Genomic DNA, 22,642 nt, shown 5'->3' with positions numbered 1-22,642 from the left:
CCCCCAACCTATCACATATTTGTATGTTTTAGGAAACCATATCTAGTAGCAAATGAGTTTGATGTCTGGTTTCATTCGTTTACTCAGCTTCTGGTTTATTCAGATGGTTCTTAATGAGTGTTTGTTCCCTACCAGAAGTTAAACATGATACTTTCTATATATGAGTTGCTATAAAAAAAAATTTAAGTATGTGGATATACGAAATGGTGAAAAGAAGTATTTCAACCAAGAACAGATAGGATTATTTAGAATGCTTTTGTACAGCAAGTAATATGGCTTAGTGGAAGAGCATTTGCCTGACAAACAAGACTCTGAGGTTGGAGATGACTCCTCATCTCCTCCCGGCTCCACATGAAGTACTTTTCCATAGTTAAGTGTCTGTCTGTTGTCTGTCTGTCTCTCTCTCTCTCTCTCTCAAGCCTTATTTTAATATAGTATTAAAATACAGTGTTCCCCCCATACACACAGAAAGAAAAAAGAAGCATTCGCTGTCATGTGAACTATATATATATTATTACATATATATATATATATATATATATGTAAAAATATGTAGGGAAATCCTTGTATAATAAATTCTCAGAAACAGCAGGAAAGGGGTGTAAGGCAGGAACTCAGCTTCTGGTTAGAGATATTTCAATATCTGCACATGAGTCTACAATTTATACTGAGGTTATATTTTAAGTCATGGAAGAATTATTTCCTTCCTACTCAGAGACCATGATTTTATAAAAAAGGAAAAATAAAATCCCCTCAGAACTTCTTACCTTGAGAATTTTTGTTCTTATGATCTGTAGTGCTATATTTTTCTTTAAATTAAGAGAACATGTGTTTTTGAAGGTTGTCCCTCTGCCTACATAACTGCTCCTCAAGCAAGAAAAGGTGGGGGAGTGGGGTCTTCTAAAAATCATTAAGTAATTTCTGCTTATTATTGTGCTTTTATTTGAAGGGGATAAACTAAATTGTTTTACTTTTCCCCATAAATAGGGTTAAGGTTGAGGTATATTGTAACTGAAACAAAAACTTAGAGCCACCATCACCATCTTTAAGAAAATGATTTATAATAATTATCAATTATTATTTATAATAATTATCAATAATAATTTTAACCTTATTTTTAATACCATTTAAAATAAAACAAGAAGAAAGGTCTTTTCTGTCGTGTGTGAAAAACTTTAGTGTTACCACTTATTTTGTCCTACCTGTATTTGTAAAATTTTTATTGTATTCTTGGCCACTCAGAATGCCTAAAAGCTATGTAAATATGCTTAGATTCTGGTCATGATTTGCTGATTCCTAAATAGTAAAAACACTTGCCTATATGTTATTCTCCACTTTGGATAGACTTTGGAGATCTCTGATCCAGCTTCCCCTTAAGCATTCTTGTTTCACTCAGGACACTGCTGGGAGAAATTATCCTTATATGTTAAAACTTGCATTGAGCTGCTCTAGGCATATGACGGGGCAGGGAATAAGTACAGTAAGTACTGCAGAATGCGGCAACGGTGCCTATTCAGCTTTTGGGCAGTCGCATTTTAGACATTGCACTTGGTCACTGTATGCAAGTTGGCCTACAAAATACATCATGCCTGGAGTTTCAATTTATGAGCTAATTTTAGGTAGGGTTTTATGGATCTGGCTCTTAACTTTTTTACCTTAATGTACTGTAATTATATATCATGGTCTTCCCAGAAAACAGGAAAGCTCTCCAAAATTAGTATTGTAATAGAAATTTTTATAACTTTTTTCAGTTTAAAAATGCTGATGTATGTTGGAAAAGAGAAAATGTAGTCTGTCATTCTCCAGAGTTTAAAGTTAAAATTTGCATAGCATATAAAAAAGTGTTAGAAGCACACTATAATCTGAATTAATCATGAAGATTAATGTGTGCTTTTTGGAAGCTCCTGAAATCTTTTAACTGTTTGCAAATCCTCTCAACTATGTTCTGTTTCTGTGATGAAGCAGAGAATCCCACAAGCCATCCTGGGAACTAAGGAGTAGTCATAATCAAATGGAAGAACTGTTAAAAGTGAAAACCAGATTGCTATGTATATAGAGTGTTGGTTGTTGTAAGTTTTCTTTATTGCAATGTAAGATAGTGAGATGGAGTATTCAAGCAGAGGGACACTAAATGTAGGTAAATAGCTTTTGGGAAAGGAAAGTGTGATACATTTTCAACTACTAAGCAGGCTTTTTAAAAATTCAGGGCCGGGAGATGGCTCAGTGGAATACGCGCTTCCCTGGCAAGTGCAAGGAACTGAGTTCAATCCCCAGTTCCACCAAAAAAACACTAAAAATTCAGTAATATATTTCATTTAACTGAGTATATCAAAATAATCATTTTAACATTGAATTAATATAAAAGAATTAATGTGATATTTTAGTCTTTATTTCATAGCAAGTTGTCAAAATTAAGCCTATATGTTATGCTGAGAGCACATCTTCATTCAGATGGTGAATGTGCATCAGATACACGTTATCTCTATTTAGATATCATAAAAGTCACAATTGGAAAAATGTTCAGATACTAAAATTGCCGTATGTATAGTTAAAATTTTTATAATAATCACAGTACTAAGTCTTGAGGAGTCAAGGTGTTTGAGATGGTTAATTTTAATCATCAACTCAACTGGACTTAGGGATGCCCAGTGAGCTGGTGAAACACTGTTTCTGGACCCATCTATGAGGGAGTTTCTGGAGGGAGGTAGGCTGAGTAGAAAAGTTCTCCCTCTTCACATGTGGAGGAGCATCACACAGTCCAGTGAGGGTCTAAATAGAACACAGATGTGGAGGAAAGGTGAATTGTCTCTGTCTCCTTGAGGTTGGACATCCTTCCATTCCTTTTCTGTCCCTGGGCATCAGTATTGCTGCTTCTCTGCCCTTTGAACTTGGATTGGGTCTTACCTACCTCTGACTGGCCTAATTCTTAGGCCCTCTGTTTTAGATAGGAGCGATACTTCCAACTTTCCCATGACCTAGTTTGTAGACAACAGATTGTGGGACTTCGTAGCCTCCATAAGTGTGTAAGTCCATCTTTTTTTTTTTTTTTTTGTAAGTCCATCTTTTATGATAAATTTCTTTGTTTCTCTCTGTATATCCCGTTGGCTTTGTTTCTTTAGAAAACCATAGCTAATATATCAACCAAGTTTGAGAACCTAGACTAATTCTGATACACCCACTCAAAGTGGACTGTTAAGGTTTAGATTAAGAATGTCTTATGCACTCACAGATGAGGCTTTTAGAAAGTGATTGAATCATGGGGATACAATAACTGGCTTTCTGTTAGGAGGTGGGATCTGATCACAAAAGGCAGGTCAATTGGGGGGGTGACCTGGAAGGGGTCTGTCTCTTCCCTGATTCCACACTTCTCTCTGGCTCACATAAGATAAGCACGTTCCTCTCTTGCTAGGCTATTTCTACATTGGAGCCAGCCTACCATAGACAGTAACTGTGAGCCAAATAAACCTCTTAAAGAGACTTAAAAATCTTAGAAAAATATGACCTTAATGCTCAACTGTAGTTTATCAAACTTGACTTTTGAAAACAACAAATTAAATAAGTTTAATGTCTTCCTATCACAAATACAAAGCCTACTTGCTTTTAGAGACAAGTTCCATCAAATATACAACTATTCTTTAACAATTTTTCTAGAAAATACAATGAAGAGAAAATTCTCTGATTTATTTCATGAGGTTGCCATAACTTTGATAGTAAAACTAGATATAATACCTAAATTTTGTAGGAAAATATTGCCTATGAAATTAAACACATTCTAAGTAATATGTTACCACATTCAGCAGTGGTAATATTACTACTGATAATATTACCTATAATATTACTAAGTAGAGTTTATCTCAGAAATTTAGGAATATCTTATTATTTAGATTCAGAATTAATTAAGGAGCAAAATAAGATGATCTCTCTCTCTATTAAGAAGTTCCAGGCATGGTTACACATAGCTATAATCCCAAAGGCTGAGGAGGCTGAGGTAAGAGAATCACAAGTTTGAGGCAGACTTGGGCAACCTAGCAAGACCCTGTCTCAGAAACAAAAAAAGGGGTGGTAATATAGGTCAGTGTATAGGCTCTGGGTTCACTCTACAATGGTTGACAAAAGGAAGGGGTAAGAGGAGGAGGAAGAGAAAAAAAGAAAAGAAAAGGCCTAGTGCTAGAATATTTGCCTGGTTTGTGCAAGACCCTGGATTCTATTCCTAGCACCAGTCAGACAGACAGACAGACAGACAGACAGACAGACAGACAGACAGACAGACAGGAAAGCCAACCATTGGAGCAATGAAATTGGCAAGATGTAGCTAGATAGTGGAAGAGCTTGATGTGTTGTTCCCTGTGGATGTTGGGCTCTGGTGATTACTTCCAATGAACAGATTTGTTTTTTAAGTAAGAGTAATGCTGGGACCCAAACTTTTGTTGGAAGTTGGCAAAAGAAGTTGTCTAGAGAAGCAATAACATGATACACCAGTGGTAATGTGGGTGAAACAGTATAATTACTGGGGGAAAAATACAGTTGTGTTAACTTTCCCCATGACAAAATACCTAAGATAATTTAAAGGAGGAAAGGTTTATTTAGGCTCCTACTTTTCATGCCAAGAGTCAACAAGGTATTGTATCTCCACTAGCTACATGTGGAAAATAAGGGATCAAGAAGGATTCTGAGGTCCAGAAGTAGCTGCAGGCTCCTTCTCAAGTCTCCATCTTCATTTCGCCTGCCTCCACTCTAGCCTCCACCATGTCCATAAGGGTGATTCAGAAGTCCCACAAGGTGTCCACCTCTGGCCCCTGAGCCTTCAGCAGCCTCTCCTACACCAGCAGACCTTCTTCCTGCATCAGCTCCTCCAGCTTCTCCCAAATGGACAGCAGCATATGCTTCTGGGACAGCCTGAGGCTGGGTGGCTATGATGGGGCTGGTGGTGTGGGAAGCATCACAGCCATCCAGGTGAACCAGAGCCTGCTGAACCCCCTGAAACTAGAGGTAGACCCCCAACATCCAGGCTGTGCATATTCAAGAAGGAGCAGATCAAGAATTTCAACAAGTTCATCTCCTTCATCAACAAGGTTCAGTTTCTGGAGCAGCTGAGTAAGATGTTGGAGACCAAGTGGAGCCTCCTGCAGCAGCAGACATCCCAGAGTAACATGGACAACATATTTGAAAGTTACATCAACAACCTCTGGCAGCAGCTGGACGCACTGAATCAGGAGAAACTGAAGCTTGGAGGTGGAGCTTGGCAACATGCAGGGGCTGCTGGAGAACTTAAAGAATAAATATGAAGATGAGATCAACAAACATACAGAGATGGAGAATGAATTCGTCCTCATCAAAAAAGATGTGGATGGGCCGGCAAGATAGCTCAGCAGACTAAACGCTTGCTTAGACAGGCACAGGGGACAGGGTTCTATCCCTAGCACCACATGCCTGCACTGGCCCCACCCCTGGGCGTGCTGAGCCAGAGATAAGAGTCCAAGCTTGGTGGTACACACCTGTAATCCCAGCTCAAAAGAGGCTGAAAATAGGAGGGTCACTGTAAGTCCAAGCTTTATAGTGAGACCCTGCACACACACACACACAAAAAAAAAAGTAGATGAAGCTTACATGAACAAGGTAGAGCTTGAGTCACACCTGGAAGGGCTGACTGACAAGATCACCTTCCTCAGGCAACTGTATGAAGAGGGGTTATGTGAGGTGCAGTCTCAGATCTCAGGCACATCTGTGGTGCTGTCTATGGACAACAGCCACTCCCAGGACCTGGACATCATCATTGCCCAGGTTAGGACCCAGTACAAGAAGATAACCAACCACAGCTGGGCTCAGGCCAAGAGCATGTACCAGATCAAGTATGAGAGTTGCAAACTGGCTTGGAAGCATGGGAATGACCTCTGCCACACGAAGTCCGAGATCTCTGAGATGAACCTCAGCATCAGCCACCTATAGGCTGAGATTGAGGCCCTCAAAGGCCAGAGAACATCACTGGAGGCTGCCATCACTGATGCTGAGCAGCGTGGGGAAGTGGCCATTAAGGATGCCAGCACGAACCTGGCCCAGCTGGAGGCTGCCCTGCAGAAGGCCACGCAGGACATGACCTGGCAGCTGCATGAATACCAGGAACTCATGAACATCAAGCTGGCCCTGGCTGGACATAGGATCACCACCTACCTCAAGCTGCTGGAGTGCAAGGAGAATAGAGGCTGGGATGCAGAACTTGAGCATCCACTCGAAGACCATCAATGGGTGTGCAAGAATGGTGAGCTCACCCTCTGGGGGCCTCACAAGCCATGGCTTTGGGAGTCTCCAAAGCCCTGGCTTCACCTGCACCAAATCTACTGTGGTTGTGAAAAAGATTGAGCTACCGGCGGTGGGAAGATGTTATCTGAGACCTCTGATGTTTTGCCCAAGTAAATGGGCCACAGCAGCCTCTCCCAGCCCGCAAGGGAGCATTGGGAACAAGAGACCTACCTGAGGCTCAGCTTAGCCCTCAGCCCACCCTTGGGGGACATTGCTGCCTGGGGTATCCTTTCTTGCCCATGCCCTCCACCAAAAACCAATTCAGTTGTCTTTTCCAAAATAAAGCCTGGTTTTGCAGGAGGGATGTGGGGGAGAGAATGATTCTGGGTTGTTTTGGTGTGTGTAAGTGGATGTGGGTGTGGGTGTGAGTGTTTTGGCAGACTGGGGATTGAGCCCAGGGTCCCAACCATCTTAAACAAACTCTCTCCCGCTAAGCTCTACCCCTGGCCCTTTTATTTTGAGAGGGTCTCACTAAGTAGCTCACACTGATCTCAAGCCTGGAATCATCTTTCCTCAGTCTCTCAGATAGTGGAACTACAAGTGTGTAACAGTAGACCCAGCTGATTCTGATGTTTTTGATTAAGCAACTCAGTGAATAATAATTGTGTTCATGAAGATATAAAATGTTAGTGGAGACTCATAGCTGGAATGATAAAAAGACCTAGAAAAGAAAGAGCTCACAGTGCTGTCTGGCTGGTGACATGTTTGATATTCTACTCTGTTCTGCATGTCTGTTTATTATGACATTGTGACTGACGAAAAGAAATGAGGTAAAGGAAAAGGACAGTTTTGAAGAACAACTTATTGATAGGAACACTATCCAACTATATTTTCCTGGTTTTTTTTAACTTCATGTCCCTTTAAGGTCCTTAGTGAAGGATTCATAATTGTTTTAGTCTGTGATTCCATAGTTTTCCCTATAATGAATATGTAAGTCCAGTTACACTCCAGACCTTTTCTTTTAAAACCTGGGTTTGTGTAACTAAGTTTGTTTCTTGGTGTATCTTAAGTTTTAAATAAAATAGTTTCTGTCACACCTTACTTATGTATTCACATTTCAGTCCTAGAAGAAAAGATTAACAGAATAAACACTGAACTTTGCCTGGGAGAAGATATGTATGCCTGAATACACAGATTCACATCTATAGATAAAGAAGTTTTGTTTCAACAAGTTTCTTCCTTTTCTTTTTTCTTTCTTCCCTTCCCTCAGGCAGTCTTTTTCTTTGTGTCATTGAGGCTAGAAGTTTTCACAGATTGCACAACCCCGTGGCATTGTTCAAGACATTTGAATATAAAGTACCTTTCATGTCCATGAAACATAAAGTACTTGCCTTTTGCTTTTTGGTCTTATCTCAAGAAAATATAGTGTAAGAGCTCCTTTGGAGCAGTCATTCACATGATCTGTGTAACGTGTCATGCTCTGTGAACCGTCAGATGTTTCCTGATCAACCTTATGACCCTTCAAGGAGCAGACTTTATACCAAATTTGTGAAGACTAGACCTAGATCCAGGAACCTTGAATTTTGATCATCCACATATCTCTTAAAATGGAGAAGTATGTTCTAAATGACTATCGCTTCATTTGCTTATTGGGATCAAATAAATAATCTATGGCCTTATTTTTCTACTAGGATTAGTTTCTTTGTGTTTATATTCTCATTCCTAAAAAGTATTTGACATATGTTCTGCATTGAAAATGGATTTGTGTGTGCTTTATTAGGGTTTCTTTTTAAGATCTTAAACTTATGCTAGATATCAGCCATTAAAGATTTATCACTCGAGGGCCAGCCAAGTAGCTTAGTGGATTAAAGCACCTGCAAGCAGGCACAGGGACCAGGTGTTTGATCCTCAGGCCTGCCTTGCCAGCCCTGCCCCCGGGGCGCACTGAGAAGGCAATTGAGACTTGGGCATGGCTGCACGCCCCTATAATCTCAGCTCTTGGGAGGCTGTAAACAGGCAGATCACTGAGTGTGACCTAGTAATGAGACCCTGAACACCCTGTAGACCCTTCCCTAAAATACAAAAAAGTAAATAAATAAAATTTTAAAAATAAAGGTTTATCACTCATTCTAAGAAAATAGCCATGTGTACTGTTGACCAGGTTCCATTAAAGCAACTTGAAAAGGTTTCATAGCTGAATGAATGACATGAAGATGTTTTGCTCACTTTTTGGATGTGCCTCTTTCCTTTCCCTTGTTCTGAGAGCTGCTTTGCAAAACTTTCTCCACTTTCTTAGTTCATTTAGGCTACTATAACTAAAAATCTTAGATTGGGTAATTTATAAGTAGTGGAAACATATTGCACATAGTTCTATAGCTGAAAAGCCAAAAACAAAGCCTCAGCAAAATTATTGTCTAAAATAATTCATAATCTGCTTTATATATGGTACCTTCTTGCTGAATTCTTGCATGGTAGAAGGATGGACAAGCTCCTCAGACCTTTTTTAATGTGGGTACTAATCTGTGACCTGATCATCTCTCAAAGTCCCCACCTCTAACTGCCACCCCAGTGGAGGTTAGGTTTCAATATATGAATTTCACTGTGTGTGGTAGTTTAATCCCTGTAATCTCAGCATTTGGAAGGCTGAAGAAGGAGGATCCCCAGAAGTTTAAGGCCAGCCTGGACTACATGGTGAATACAAGGCCAGCCTAGAATATATAGTGAGGCCTTGTTCAAAGAACCCAAAAATTTAATTATACATATGAATTTCAAGGGGACACAAACATTCAAATCATAACAAAACCCTTGGGGGCTTTCCAGAAAAGAAAAATTAGACAAATAGACAGATAAGTAAAAATAAACATTGTGAATGGGTAATGGTATGGGATGCAACCATTTAGTAATATTTAATAATATAAAGATGTTTATGATTCTAATGATAATAAGATTTATGAGGTTCTAGACATCTTTCCAAGTGATTTCTTTGTGTTAAATTCATTTATTTGTTACTCCTCACAACAGCCTTATGTGAGGAAAATTACTATTTTCCCAATTTTAAAAGTGAGGAAACTAAGGCTGATAGCATTTAAGTAACTTTCCCTAGGTTAGATAGCTTGCAAGAGGCAAAGCTATTTTTCAAACTAAGCCTTTTTTTTTTTTTTTTTTCGGTACTGGAGCTTGAACTCAAGACCCTGCACTTGCCAGGCAAGCACTTATCCTACTGAGCTATCTCCCCAGTCCCTAAACCAAGACAATTTGATCTAAATTACTGAGGCATTATAGCATATTTCTGTAAACTTTTTTAGGAAACTAGACCAAATATTTTTAATTCATCTAGAAAAAAAATGTGTTCAAGATAATCATATTTTGATAAAACCAGAATTGGAGAGAAAGGACAAAGCATATCATGCTAGATTGCAAAATACATTGAGATACAGTAATTTTTAAACTATCATAGAATAGCAGAAATAGGCATAGAAAAAAATAACATCAGAAGAGAGTGTCCATTTTATATGTTCATAGGGAGGAGACTGAGTGTATGTAACTAAATATTAACAGTGATTATCATTGTTTAAACTTTATTTTTCAGTTTATCTAAACATAACATTTTAAATTATTCATTAGCAAGGTTTTTTAGATGCTGTGAAGCAAACTTTAACAATGTTGTATTTTAATATTTACCAATATTATAACATAAAGTGGTGTTTACTTTTATGCCTAACATGCCCTGCATTTTCATAACTGCTAGCCCTGTAGAGTGACCCTCCAAGATGCTGAGTATATTATGTACTTATTCAGGGCTTACATTAACTGGTCACACAGAATCAACCCCATCCTCCATTTTGGTAAAGATGGAGCAAAGGCAATGGAGCATAATTGGTTCATGATTAAAGAGAAGGATCTTAGAAATATGATTTATTATCAAACCCTAAATTATATGTTTTGGTGTTGGAGATTGAACTCAGGGCCTCGTACATGCTAGGTAAGCACTCTACTGCTGAGCTATATTCCCAGCTCCCTGAATGTTTTTTATTGGTAAAGAAAAGCTATTGAAGGAGCCAGGGAGATGGCTCAGTAGAATAAGCTCAAGGGCCTGAGTTCAATCCCCGGTTCCACCAAAAAAAAAGAAAGAAAAGTTACTTAATTTTTTATATGTAGTTTCTGTTTGCTCAGTTTACTAAACTCTGTACTAAGTTATAGTTGTTACAGATCATTTACTGGAGTTTCTAGATAATCATGTAAGCATTTAATTTATAAGTGATAAACTTTCTCTGCAATATTCATGGTCTGTATATTATATATTCAAAATAGTGGAATCGTTATTTTAAAAGATGCTTAGATTCTTATGCTACTAACATAAAAATATGAGTCCTATATATCATAGAATGAACAAATAGTCTTATATGAAATATAATCCAGTATTTTAAAATACAAAAATAACCCTGTAGAAAGTTACTCAATTTGAGGATATTGCTTCTCTTCCAAAAATTCCTGTGCCAATGCAATCTTAGCTCAGGTTGCCATAACGAAACTCCATAGACTGGAGGCTAACTTATCCAGGGGCACTGTCTCTGGAGGATGGGGATGCAGAATCAAAGTCCTAGCTGATTCAGTTTCTGGTGAGGGCTGTCTTCACAGCTTGCAGAGGCTTACTTTTCTCTCTGTATCTTCACATGATAGAGAACCAGATAGAGAACTTTTTCTTGCTCTGTTTTTAGGGATACAGTTGTGTTGGAGACGGCCTTACATTCTTGTGACTTTACTTAACCTTTATTTTATTGTACCTTTAAAGATCTTGTCTCAGAATACAGTGACTCTGATGTTTTTTGAAGAAAAACAATGCTCCCATGATCTTGAAAGTGGTGGACAGGAAAGCAGGGTTTCTATATATAAATTTGGGGGTGACGATTCAGTCCACAGCAGTACTAAGCTCTTTTCAGCTATGTTTTGAGATTATTCTACACAGGATTAGTTTTATCCTTATAAAATTCTTAAGGTACTTGTCACTTTACAATGTATCCTAGAAACTTTATCTAAATGTAACTTTATGAATAATTCCCTTTTAGACACAAAATCGAATGAAGCTAATGGCAGACAACTATGAAGATGACCACTTCAGATCCTCTCATTCCAATCAGACAAATCATAAACCCTCCCCAGATCAGGTAAGGCTGCTTCTGGCTGTTTTTGTTTAACTTTTAAAGTATTTTTATATTAACATTTTGCAAATTCCAATGAGTTAGAAGAAAACTAAGTTTCTCCAAAACTCCACTTTCTAAAAAAATTTTGTATAGAACATTGATGATTGTAAATATTTTTTAAAAGATACTTAAAAAATTTTGAGAACAAAAAAAATCCATGGGGGGGCTGGGAGATGGCTCAGTGGAATAAGCGCTTCCCTGGCAAGCACAAGGACCTGAGTTCAATCCCCGGTTCCGCAAAAAAAAAAAAAAAAAAAAAAAAAAAAAAAAAAAACCTTGGATTGAGGGGAAAAAAATCAGTCTTGCCTTTTCTTCTAAAGAAATGGTGCCTTAGTAGAAATACAAGACTCCTTGCAAGCTCATTGAAATATAATTCAGTATAGGGGCTGCTTCTGTTTAATTACAAATTATGAAATCCTTGTTCATCATCTACTAAAAGTGATGGAAATTAAGTAAAACTTAATTTCTTTATTCCCATTTCTCGATAGATATCTTCAACATGTCATTCACAAGGGAAGTTACTGCCTCTACCTTCTCGGTACAAAAGAGACAGCAGATGAGTCTAAAGGGAACCATAATTAGTTTTGGTTTTTTGAAGAAAAACAGTTCTCCCACGATCTTGAAAGTGGTGGACAGGAAAGCAGGGTGAATAGATTATCTCATATCCCATTGCCAAAAACCAGGTTTTAACATCCCTATCATACTTAATCTTAAAATGTATAGCTAAGGGGGAAAAAATGTACTCAAATGATTAAATCTATCTATCTAAAGAGTCAGCGAAAGTGCCTCTGCTAAACATCTCACCAGATGACAGCTATGGCATTGTCTTAGAAAAAACGGCAGAACTACTGTAATTAAAAGCAGTTGTGATACCTACAGTGCTGATATTTCTTAGATGCAGAAGATATAGCCTTAGCATGATGACATTCCTAAGTTAGCTGAGGAACACAATGCAGTTTTGAAAAGAAATGGTACCAATTTTACTGTAGGTGAAGGGGAGAAAGTGGTCTGCCTCGTGTCAGTAGTCATTCCCTGCCAAGAAATCACTTTCTTTTCCTGTTTCCCAGTACATACCTGGAATTAAATTTATGTCACCATATGTAAAATACGTGCTGGATCGTTTCTAGGAAATAAGTTTTGATATGAGATAGATGAAATTAGAATAGGGAGAGGCAGAAATGGAGAAAGGTTAAAGAAAAAGGCAAAACATAAAAAAAAGTCCTAGTTTGGTAATTTTTCCCAGATCTAGCATAGAGATGACATATGTAATGATAAACTAATAAGAGAAGAGAAATAGTATGATAATAATCTAATAACTAATTTTCATAATTTAGGGAATTAGAATCTATAATGAGTCAAATTCTTTTCTAATACATTATGCTTATATATTTGTTTTAATACTAACCAACTCTTTTTCATTCCCATGCTGCCCTGGGGCACTGTGCCCTTTGTCATCTCTCCCCATAGGATGAGGAGGAGGGTATATGGGCATAGCCAATCAGATGCTCTTAGTTCAGCCATTTTGTTCAGAACGGTGAGAAACAGCTTTGCTTTTAACTACAGAAATGATTTTTGTTTTGTTTTATTTCATTTTTCCTTTTACACAATCACTCTCACATTTTGTTTCTGTATAATTCATGAATGTCTTTGATATGCTTTCTGTTTTTTCATTTTCACATGATTTTTGTGTGTATTGCTGTGCTTTTGGCATAGTGGGGTTTGTATTTTGTGGGTTTTCTTTTCTTGTGTATTATTAATCACTTTTGTAGTTCTTCGTATACATTTTTGGGAGAACTTTCAGGGCATATAATCAAATTCCTCAAGTTGTGATTTTTTAAAATAAATTATTCTTAACAGTGTCCTGGTAAGGTTTATAGTAACTTATATTAAACTGACAGTAGAAAATTGATTACTGTGTTATTAGCTTGGATTCGTGATGCCTTTTTTATGCTAATTATAAATACAGCATCTGTGTAAGAACAGTCTGTACACTAGGCTGTACTAAACCTTCATTTGCGCTATCTATGGAATACTCTGAATCCTCAGAGTCAGTACCTAGGATGTCTAACTGTGATATCTCCTGCAGCTTTGACATTACTCTCAAACTTTCCCTGAAAATAAAAAGGAACAGAGAAGTAAGAGAAAACCTCTTTAACAGTAATTCTGAAGAGTTCTCTCTCTTTGTATAGAATATTGCTTTCTTAAACAGTTGCCAGGACACTGCCAAGATTCTCCTTTCCAGTCCAGTTGGCTGGAAGAGTCCAGTTTGCTCTAGTGCCTTTAAGATTTGGCTAAGGAAACCCTTTTCTTATAAAAAAAAATTAATAGTTATGATTAATAAGTTGACACATACTGTGATAGCCTTGTATTCCCTGGATTCAGCGTTCATACTTATTAGTGACTTTACTCTTTTGGAGTCAGTTCTCCCTGAAATGTCCATGTCTTGGTGTTGAACTGCTTAAAATGATGGGAACATAAACAGACCTTCTACTGTTGAACACAGTAAGGCTGAAGAGGTAAGTTGTGGAAAGGGGCTATACACTATGTGATGCACAGCTTTTCAGATCACTTTATTCTACCACAGTGGATGAAGGTGAAGTTTGTCTGTGTCAACCAGAAAGTTTGTTAGGTTAGAATGCTGCATGGACTACTTTTTCTGTACTCTACAAGGGAACATATTTGTCATGATGAGAAGTGTGGGAACCATACAGTAGCAGAAAGGGGTCTACCAGTGTCTTAGAAATGAACATGGCTCTGCAGTGCCCATTTTAACAGAACATTTGACGTTGTAACAGTTTTTAGTTTGTCTTGGCTGGAAGCTTTCCCTGCCACTCACACACACCTTAGATAGTATTTTGCTTACCAACTTTTTCTAGTCAATCAGAAGAAACATGTTAGTGTTCTGGAAAACAAGCCCATTGATAACTTCATTAGGAGATTAAAAATGAACAAACCATTTTATGTATTTCTTCTAGAAGTTGTATTTTCTCTTTCATTGGAATGAAATAATTACTAGCAAGAGTTCAGTTATTGACTTTACTTTTTCCAATTATTCCACTATTGAGCCTACTCACAAAACTGTTACCTGTAATTGGTTTAATACATTGCAATTGCAGTTATCTGGCCTGTTATGGTTACTTTTTTCATTGCTGAGACAAAATATCCAATGCCCAAAGTTAAAGGAGGGAAGCTTTATTGTAGCTCACAGATTGTAGAGACTTCAGTTCATAGTTGGCTGGTTCCAAGACTGGATGGCATGGCAGAAGGACATCACAAAAGAGAAACAGGTCATGGCAGGTAGAAGGCAGCAAAGCAATGAAGTAGAAAAAACCAAAGCAACTACAAGAGCCCTCTTTCTGTCTCTTATATTCTACCTTTAGGGTAGAATAGGGTATGGGCGGAATATAAGGGTTTGGGGCTTCCTTAACCCTAGCCTTGCATCAAAATCTGTCCCAGCCTCACACACTTCAGATCTAGCCACCTCTGAAGAAACTTCAGTTAGGACCCCATGAGACTTTGGAGAGACATTTAGACACAAGCTGTAACATGACCAGAGCTGGAGTTTCTGTGAAATATTTTAAACTTCAAAAATTTGTCGCAGTCACCATTATGTCATAAAAATTTTGCCTAAAAAGGTGTATTGACTTCTAAAACACAGAAGTTTTGACATTCTGTCCAGTTCTCTTGATTTCTTTGCTGATTCTACAGTGAACAGATATTCTCAACAGATTTCAAATTTGAAATCAGTGATTTCCTTATCAAACATAAGAGGTTAATGTTTTGCATCTAAAACACTTTGTAAGACACTAGTTACTGGCAAAGTTACAAGCCTTACTAGAAATAATGTGTTCAGATGGAAGAAATATAGAGCTGAAAGGGGTTTTAGGCTTAGGTCATTTTATGGGATGTGGTAGGACATAATAGTTAGAGCAGACATGAGAGCAGAATGGCTATGTTTAGACCCTTAAATCAGTAGCTGAAATTTTGAATGGGTTTTTAATCTCTGTACGTGGGTTTTTTTCATCTTTCAGGTGGAGATTGTAAGAAGTAGAATGAATTGTGAGACAAATTAACAGTACAGCTTTGAAATTAGATTCCTTATGTCCATGAAAGTAACTTAAACTCTCTGAACTTCAATTTGTTTCCGTAAAAATCAGTTTATTAGTCCCTGCCTCAGAGGGTTGCTGGATAGATTATTTGCTTGATGTATATAAAATGGATTGAATAGTACCTTATACCAAAAACTACTGTACTCTTTGCATTGCTGTTACTATTCTTGTTATGGCTCTTGAACCTCTTTAGCTTAGCTGTATGTTCAGGAAGTAACAAGTTTTCAGTAAATGTTAGTTACTATTATTATTATCCTTGTCTAGCCCAGTGCCTTCACTTTGTAGTAACAGCACAAAACAAATATTTGAGAATTTAGACTCAAGGTCATCAGCTATTTCTGGGAAGAGGGACTAATGATAGTTGATAACAGAAATAACCAAAATATATGATGATTTCATTGCCCTTTCATCACTTAAACCATGATCCATATGTTGAAATTTTTTTCTCTTGGGAAAATACATTGATTTTTTTTTTGACCAAATATTTTATTATTTTAGTTTTGTTCTTTTTCATTTTTTAAAGAGAATAAAAAATAATTTTAAAAATATTAGAAATAATACAGAATTTCACTAAACAAGGTTATAGGAATTCAACAATGGTTATTGTAGTACATAGTATATCCTCAAATTAGTTGTTCCTGTTACCAAATGGAAACATGCAAAATTGGTCAAAAAAATGGAAAAGAAAAAATATTTAAGCATTAGCTATTCCTTTCAATAAGCCAATAGAAATCAGCAGTACAGTTATCCCAGATATCCTTGTGCATGTGGGTGTAGTATATATATTTTATACCCCCACCTTCTTTCTTTTCTCCTTTCCTCATCCCAGTTATTCATTCCCTTTGAGAAATTTCTTTCTCTTTCACAATATCTATTATACCTTTCAGATTTTATTTACTCTTTCAGTTTCTTAAACTAGGGAATGAATTTGATGATTTTTAAAAGAAATTCCTAAAAAAAAGAAAGAAAGAAAAAGAAATTCCTGGGGCCAGGGAGATGGCTCAGGGGCCTGAGTTCACCACCTGGCTCCACCAAAAAGAGAGCCAGAGAGAGAAATAAAAAGAAATTCCTTATGCAAAACTTTTAGTCAGTGACATTCTCCTTGAGGGAATTAACTCCTAAGATACAGACAAGCATTACTTCCACTTAAAAAAAAAAGAATGACAAAGTCCCTTCTTTCTCTCCTTAGCCAGTGGAAAACTCCATGTGACATTTGATCCATTTTCCCTCAAATTTCCATATATATATTATATATATATTTGGAAGGTAATACAGGATACATCATACATATGAATATATGAATATATGATGTACCCTGTATTACCTTCCAAATTCATGAAATCCAGAAAAAATAAGTTTACATTGAAACCAAGAACATAGAGTTGGCTATGAGCTCTCATATCAGTATTACTACTAGTACAAGAAAGTAAAAAAAATGATAAGAAAAGTGTTTAGTAACAAAAGAACTTTAGAGAAATTAAAAGTTAAAGGAAAGTCCTACTGCAGTCCTAGACTCTGGCTCCTATAACTTCATGGAGTTATAAAATGGAGTGAATAGAATTCTGAAATCTTTTTCATTTCCTAAATTTTAAAAAAAAAAATCCTTCAGGTAGAAACTTATCTTCTAAAGACCTGTGTTTTACAGTCTTCATGAAGCACAGCCATGTGCTCTTTCTGAATTTCCTGCTGTGGAAGCAGTTTACATAAACTGGTGCAAGACTCCTTAAAAGATGTACTTGGGCTTGTAAATCACAGGGCTCATAAATTGGTCTTGGTATAAGAACATTCTGTGATTAAAATCTAAAAATAACTTTTATGTATTATCTGCTCAGTACTATGGCATATTAAAACAAGATTTGGACTAGTTTGTTATGTGACTTCTTTTTCTGAAATAACCCAAATACTAATACAAGCTTTTGTGACAAGTATTTGTAAACAGAAGTCTTTCTCTTTTGGCCTTTCCTTTTTGTCTGTCCTACTGGGATTGTCTATACAACTCTCCTTGTCTATTTGAAACATCTGAAAATTATTCTTATTGAGGTAATGTTATGATGAAAGTCTCTAGGACCCTAGAGAATACATTTATAGAAGGGTGGGGTGATTTGTATTAGAACGTGGTAGGGAATTCAATATTTTGTCAGTGTAGATCAATACTAGGTCTGTTTTTTTGTTTTTTTTTTTACATAACTGAACCCGATACTATATTTTCAGCAGTAGATCAGAATTTTTAGCGAAAATCTCTGCTGGGAAGCTTAGAATTCAAGTCAGTGGAATTGAAGAAGCAGGAAATTTTTAATTGCAGGGACTTGGGAGAGAGAAAAGAATTATTTATTAAGCACTAATTTTGTGCCAGACACTTTCATTGTTTTTGTTCTGTATATAATTTTCATAGCCACCCTAATAAGAATATCTTGCTTTTCCTATACAAGTTAAATGTTTCTGTGATTGTGCAATTAGCAAATGACATGTTTAAACCCAGGACAGAGAGGTACGTTTGTAGTTAGTGAGACAGTGTTTGAACCATATGGGTTCATTCTCCACAATTGCAAAATGTAAACCACAATAAATGAATTAATAAATAATGCCAGCCCAGCATAGACTGCAGATCTCATACTTGTTACACTGTATTATAGCAAAAAGAGAAGGACTCTCCCACTTCTAAGTCTGGTAGTATGAATATAGTACATATTCAGTAGGAATATGTTGAATTGTATTCTTAATTGGTGAAATGACAAATTTACCTTTACCAATACAGAATTTCTTTAGGTAACTCAAGACAGCCCCTTACCACAAGGACCTTAATTGGTTTCCAACATTTTTTTCACTGGTTTATTATTTGGTTCGGTTTGCTTTCGTTTGGTTTTTATAACTAATTACCTAGGAGCTCAATGAGGAATTTGAAACCTAGAGATTTGGAGGGGTAAGAAATGGGTCTTGGATGTTGGATAAAATTTGAGTGCATAGGGACTGGTGAGATGGCTCAGTGGTCTAAAGCACCTACTTAGAACAAACTTAGCAAAGCACAGGGACCGCGGTTCAATCCCCCAGCACCACATGCCAGCCAGCCCTGCCCCCTGGTGGGCTGAGCTGGCCACACACAAATAAATAAATAAATAAATAAATAAATAAATAAATAAAATTTTTAAAAAATTTTGAGTGCATAGAAAGGAAGGAAAAAAATTATTTTACTTAAGATCCAGCTTAAAGGAATTTTTAATTTAAGAATGAGATGACATATAGGGGGCCAGTAAGTAACGAAACCAGCCAAGCTGAAAAAGAAGGTGGCTTTGTCTTTTCATTCATTCCATGTAATCCCATATTTCTCTATTAATACAGGACACCCATAATCAGGCAAACTGTGTGTAAGGGGTTTATCATATTGAGCTTCACAGAGGAGTAAAATAGGAACCAGCTTCCCCTGTACATTGTCTGAGTCACAGAACTGTAATAAATACTCTGTAGGCTAACAGTATTCTTTGCCTTCAGACCTAATTTTAAACCAGGTCAGTATAACTTATCTCAAACAGCTTAACTTCTCTAAGCATTAGGTTACTCATTTGCTAACTGGCATTAATAAAACTTGCACACACACACACAAAAAAAAACTTGCACCATTGAGAATTAACTGTACTAGTATATTGTGTAACCACCACCTTTGTTTGGCACATGGAAGTGCTCTGCTCAATAAATGACAATGAGGATAACATTGATAGTGGTGGTGATGTAGCCTTGAAACATTCATGAGGCTCATAGCTGCCGCTGTTGATTGGTAGACTTTTTCTCTTCTGTTACCACAGCATGCTTCCAATTGCACAGACAACCCACAATCCTAGTAATTAATTTTTCATACAGGTAAAGATAATCACAAACATAATTATCTCTTCTGAGCATCTAACTGAATCACTAGTGGTCTTGCAAAATACTGCTTGTGCAACACTGTAGCTACCTCCTTGAATATTCAGAGGCATGATGGGTGAGCCACAGATATCAGGTCTAGTCCAGTTACCTCTAAGAAGTACCTCAGGGTGGCAGGTAATTTTTTCTGACCTAAGGATGATTTTCAGACAATCCCAAGGATTAGATAAAAGTTTCCACCTCTACACTGTGGTCCTAAATAATTCTTGACAGGTTTTATGATTACTGAGCTCCAAGGGCAGAGGCAGAGAATTCTTAGGCTCAATGAAGATAAAACTGATATTTTAAGTACAAGCTTTAACACTGAGCTCTATCCCCAGACCTACTTTTAATGTTTTTAAGATAGCATTTTAGTGCTACAGGTACATTCTGCACACTTGTGGGTCCTGCTAAGTGATTGAAGGTGACACTGACCTGTCAGTCACTAGAGATAGTGCTTTAAGCATCTCTGGAAAATATGCTCTCAGATTCATGGATTCATACCTTCCTGCTTGTGATATTATTTGCAACTTGGGTTTTGTTCCTTAACAACCAAATATCTTTGAACATTGTGCAAAATCAAATCCTTCATATCTTGCTTACTTTTCCCATAGTCATCTGAAAATAAAAACTCCTACAGAGCTTAAAAGTTTTTACTAAGTGAAAAAATTAACAATAACTGAAGTGTAACTTGGTGGTAGACCACTTGCTTAGCATGTGCATGGCCCTAGGTTCCATCCCTACCCCCACCAAAAAAATAATAAAATGGGGTTTAAACCTAAAGTTACACATATTTTATTTATACTTTTATGTAGTGGTGGTGGTGGTGGTGGTGGTAGTAGTAGTAATGTCTGTGTTCCGTGGTTTAGTATCTCCCTGCACCTTAACAAGTTATGCTATAATCTGACACCACTAGTGTATGTCCCAAACTGATCCAGTCACTATGTACTGTACTCTATTATATTATTAAGTTTGTTGCTTATCTATCCATTAGCATATGGTGGAACCCATTTTAATACTAGTTTTGACGACAGGCATAATACTTTCCTCTCATATCACATTTTATTTTATACCCTGATGCTATGGAAACTATGGTTTGATGTACATTTTATCTAAAACAACAATGTTGTTAAAAGGAGGTTGTCCTCAATTCTCCACTAGTTTTTTGCTATGCCTTCTCTGTCTGTAGGAGTACTATCTATTTTGGGTTTAAAGGAATATTTTCTTTGACACAAAAGAAATGAATAAATCAAAACAAAAGAAACCTTTTTACCTTTTTTTAAGACAGGATCTCACTAAGTTGCTAAATTGCTCCCATTCAACCTCCCAGAGTGCTGAGATTATAGGCATGCATCACTATACCTGTTTTTCTTCCATCTTCCTGGTGCTAGGGCGATGAAGCTAACATTTCCAACTGGATCTGGCAGTCAGCATTTCTGGGATAAATTAAATAAGTGCACTTGATTGAGGTGTAGCTGGACCATATCACTAGCTTCCCATTATGTTAGGAGATCAAAGCAGCACACAAATGAGGCTTACTCTATAAAATATTCAAAACAGATGGCATGTTCTTTTGGGAATACTTGAACTGACTCCTGAAGGTAAAGAGGTATTTGCCAGGCAAATATAATTTTAGACTAAGATGTAGTGAAGATTTAGAAGCATAAACAGCCTAACAAATTTAAGGTACTCTTGCAGTTGTGTGCTTATTTAGTTAAAGCCTATATAGTGCTTAGAGTATAGTAATTACCTATTGCTGTGTAACATGTTACTACAAAACTTGATAACATAAACACTAAACATTTTTATCTCAATGGTCTCAGTTGATCAGGAACTCAGGAGCAATTTACATGAGCAGTTCTTACTTGGGTTCTCTCATGTAAATTGTAGTCAAGAAATCATTTGTGACTGCATTTATCAGAGACCTTGACTAAGGAAGGAGCATCCAAGTCCAAGATGACTTATCAATAGTTCTTGCTGGCTTTAGCAAAAATAGTTCCTCACTAAGTAAAATTCCCCATTGAACTGCTAGAATGTCTTTGTAATTTGGTGACCAACTTCACCCAAAATGAATGATAAAGACCAGAGCATAGAGGAAGCCACACTGCCTTTTATGACCTAAAATTAAATATTACCATCACTTTTACCATGTGCTATTCCTTAGAAGCAAGTTCCAAGAACATCTTAAATTTAATTGGCCAGACGGGTTTAGGGACCACTTTTTGCATCACTGTTTTCTTATTTCATTGACTATGTTCCCAGTGCTTTAGCACTGTGCTTGGCACATGGGGAATTGAACTCAGGACCTTTTGCTTGCCAGGTAGACACTTAGGCCACTGAGCTATATTCCTCCTACCCCCTGGGACCACTTTTTGAAAAGATAAATGCAAGAGAATATCTAGATGCTTTGTTTGCAGTGCTATGGAATTGAATCCAAGGCCTTGCACTGTGCTACAACCTAGCCTGTTTTATTTTTTATTACAGGATAGGATCTTGCTGAGTTGCCCAGGGTAGACTCTACCTCAAGATTCTTCTGCCTTCTAGGATTATGGGCATTTGTCGTCATAGTCAGGATTGGATGATTTTTAAATCACTACTGGGTGTCAGGGAAGAACACTGTATGAGGCTGCAGGTAACAGTCAACAGGATGTGGATCCTAAAGACCTTAGCTTGTAGTGGAAAGGGAAATGCTGGAAGGGGGAACAGCAGTTAAGAGCATCCTGCATTATCTTAGTGTTACAGGGGACCCAAGTGGGCAAGGTAGTAGGAAAGTGAGAAGTAGGAACATACTCATTATCAAAAAGTGTGGGTTCTTCCAAGAAATGGTCTTTCTTCATTTTGAAACTAGCACAATATAGAAGCCCAGTTATACTTCAAAAAGTTAATTTCCCCACAGGAACTATTCAGATAAAAGCAGTGGAACAAAGGCTATATACTTTATCATTGGTCAGGGTGAGAAACATGAGATTGTGATTTCCTAATAGTAAGGTAGCTGCTGACCATCTTCAACAGGTCAGGTTACTTCTTAGGGCCTCAAATGTTTCATTTAGCAAGTAAATGACCCATATGAGTGTAAAATTTCTTACATTTCTTATGTTGTATACTCACAATGGATCTAATGAGTGTTTTAAACTTGCTTAACCTTGAGAATGTTTGTCTTTTTCATTTTTTATTTATTTATTTTTATTAATTTTATTGAGA

At 37.1% G+C, this 22,642-nt stretch overlaps 1 protein-coding gene across 1 annotated transcript in view; it reads left to right on the top strand.

Moving 5' to 3' along the window:
- The window catches only part of Erc1 (ELKS/RAB6-interacting/CAST family member 1), a 561,464-nt gene that overhangs the window by 480,733 nt on the left and 58,089 nt on the right, over window positions 1-22,642 (top strand). The window contains exon 17 of the mRNA XM_004638944.3: window positions 11,304-11,402. Within this exon, the coding sequence (XP_004639001.1) occupies window positions 11,304-11,402 (99 nt within the window). The remainder of the gene's footprint in view (window positions 1-11,303; window positions 11,403-22,642) is intronic.

Source organism: Octodon degus, unplaced genomic scaffold (genome assembly GCF_000260255.1).
Source record: "Octodon degus isolate 3935 unplaced genomic scaffold, OctDeg1.0 scaffold00104, whole genome shotgun sequence".
Classification (NCBI taxonomy): domain Eukaryota; kingdom Metazoa; phylum Chordata; class Mammalia; order Rodentia; family Octodontidae; genus Octodon; species Octodon degus.
The sequence above is the reverse complement of the archived record's forward strand: the minus strand, read 5'-3'. Positions and strand labels throughout refer to the sequence as shown.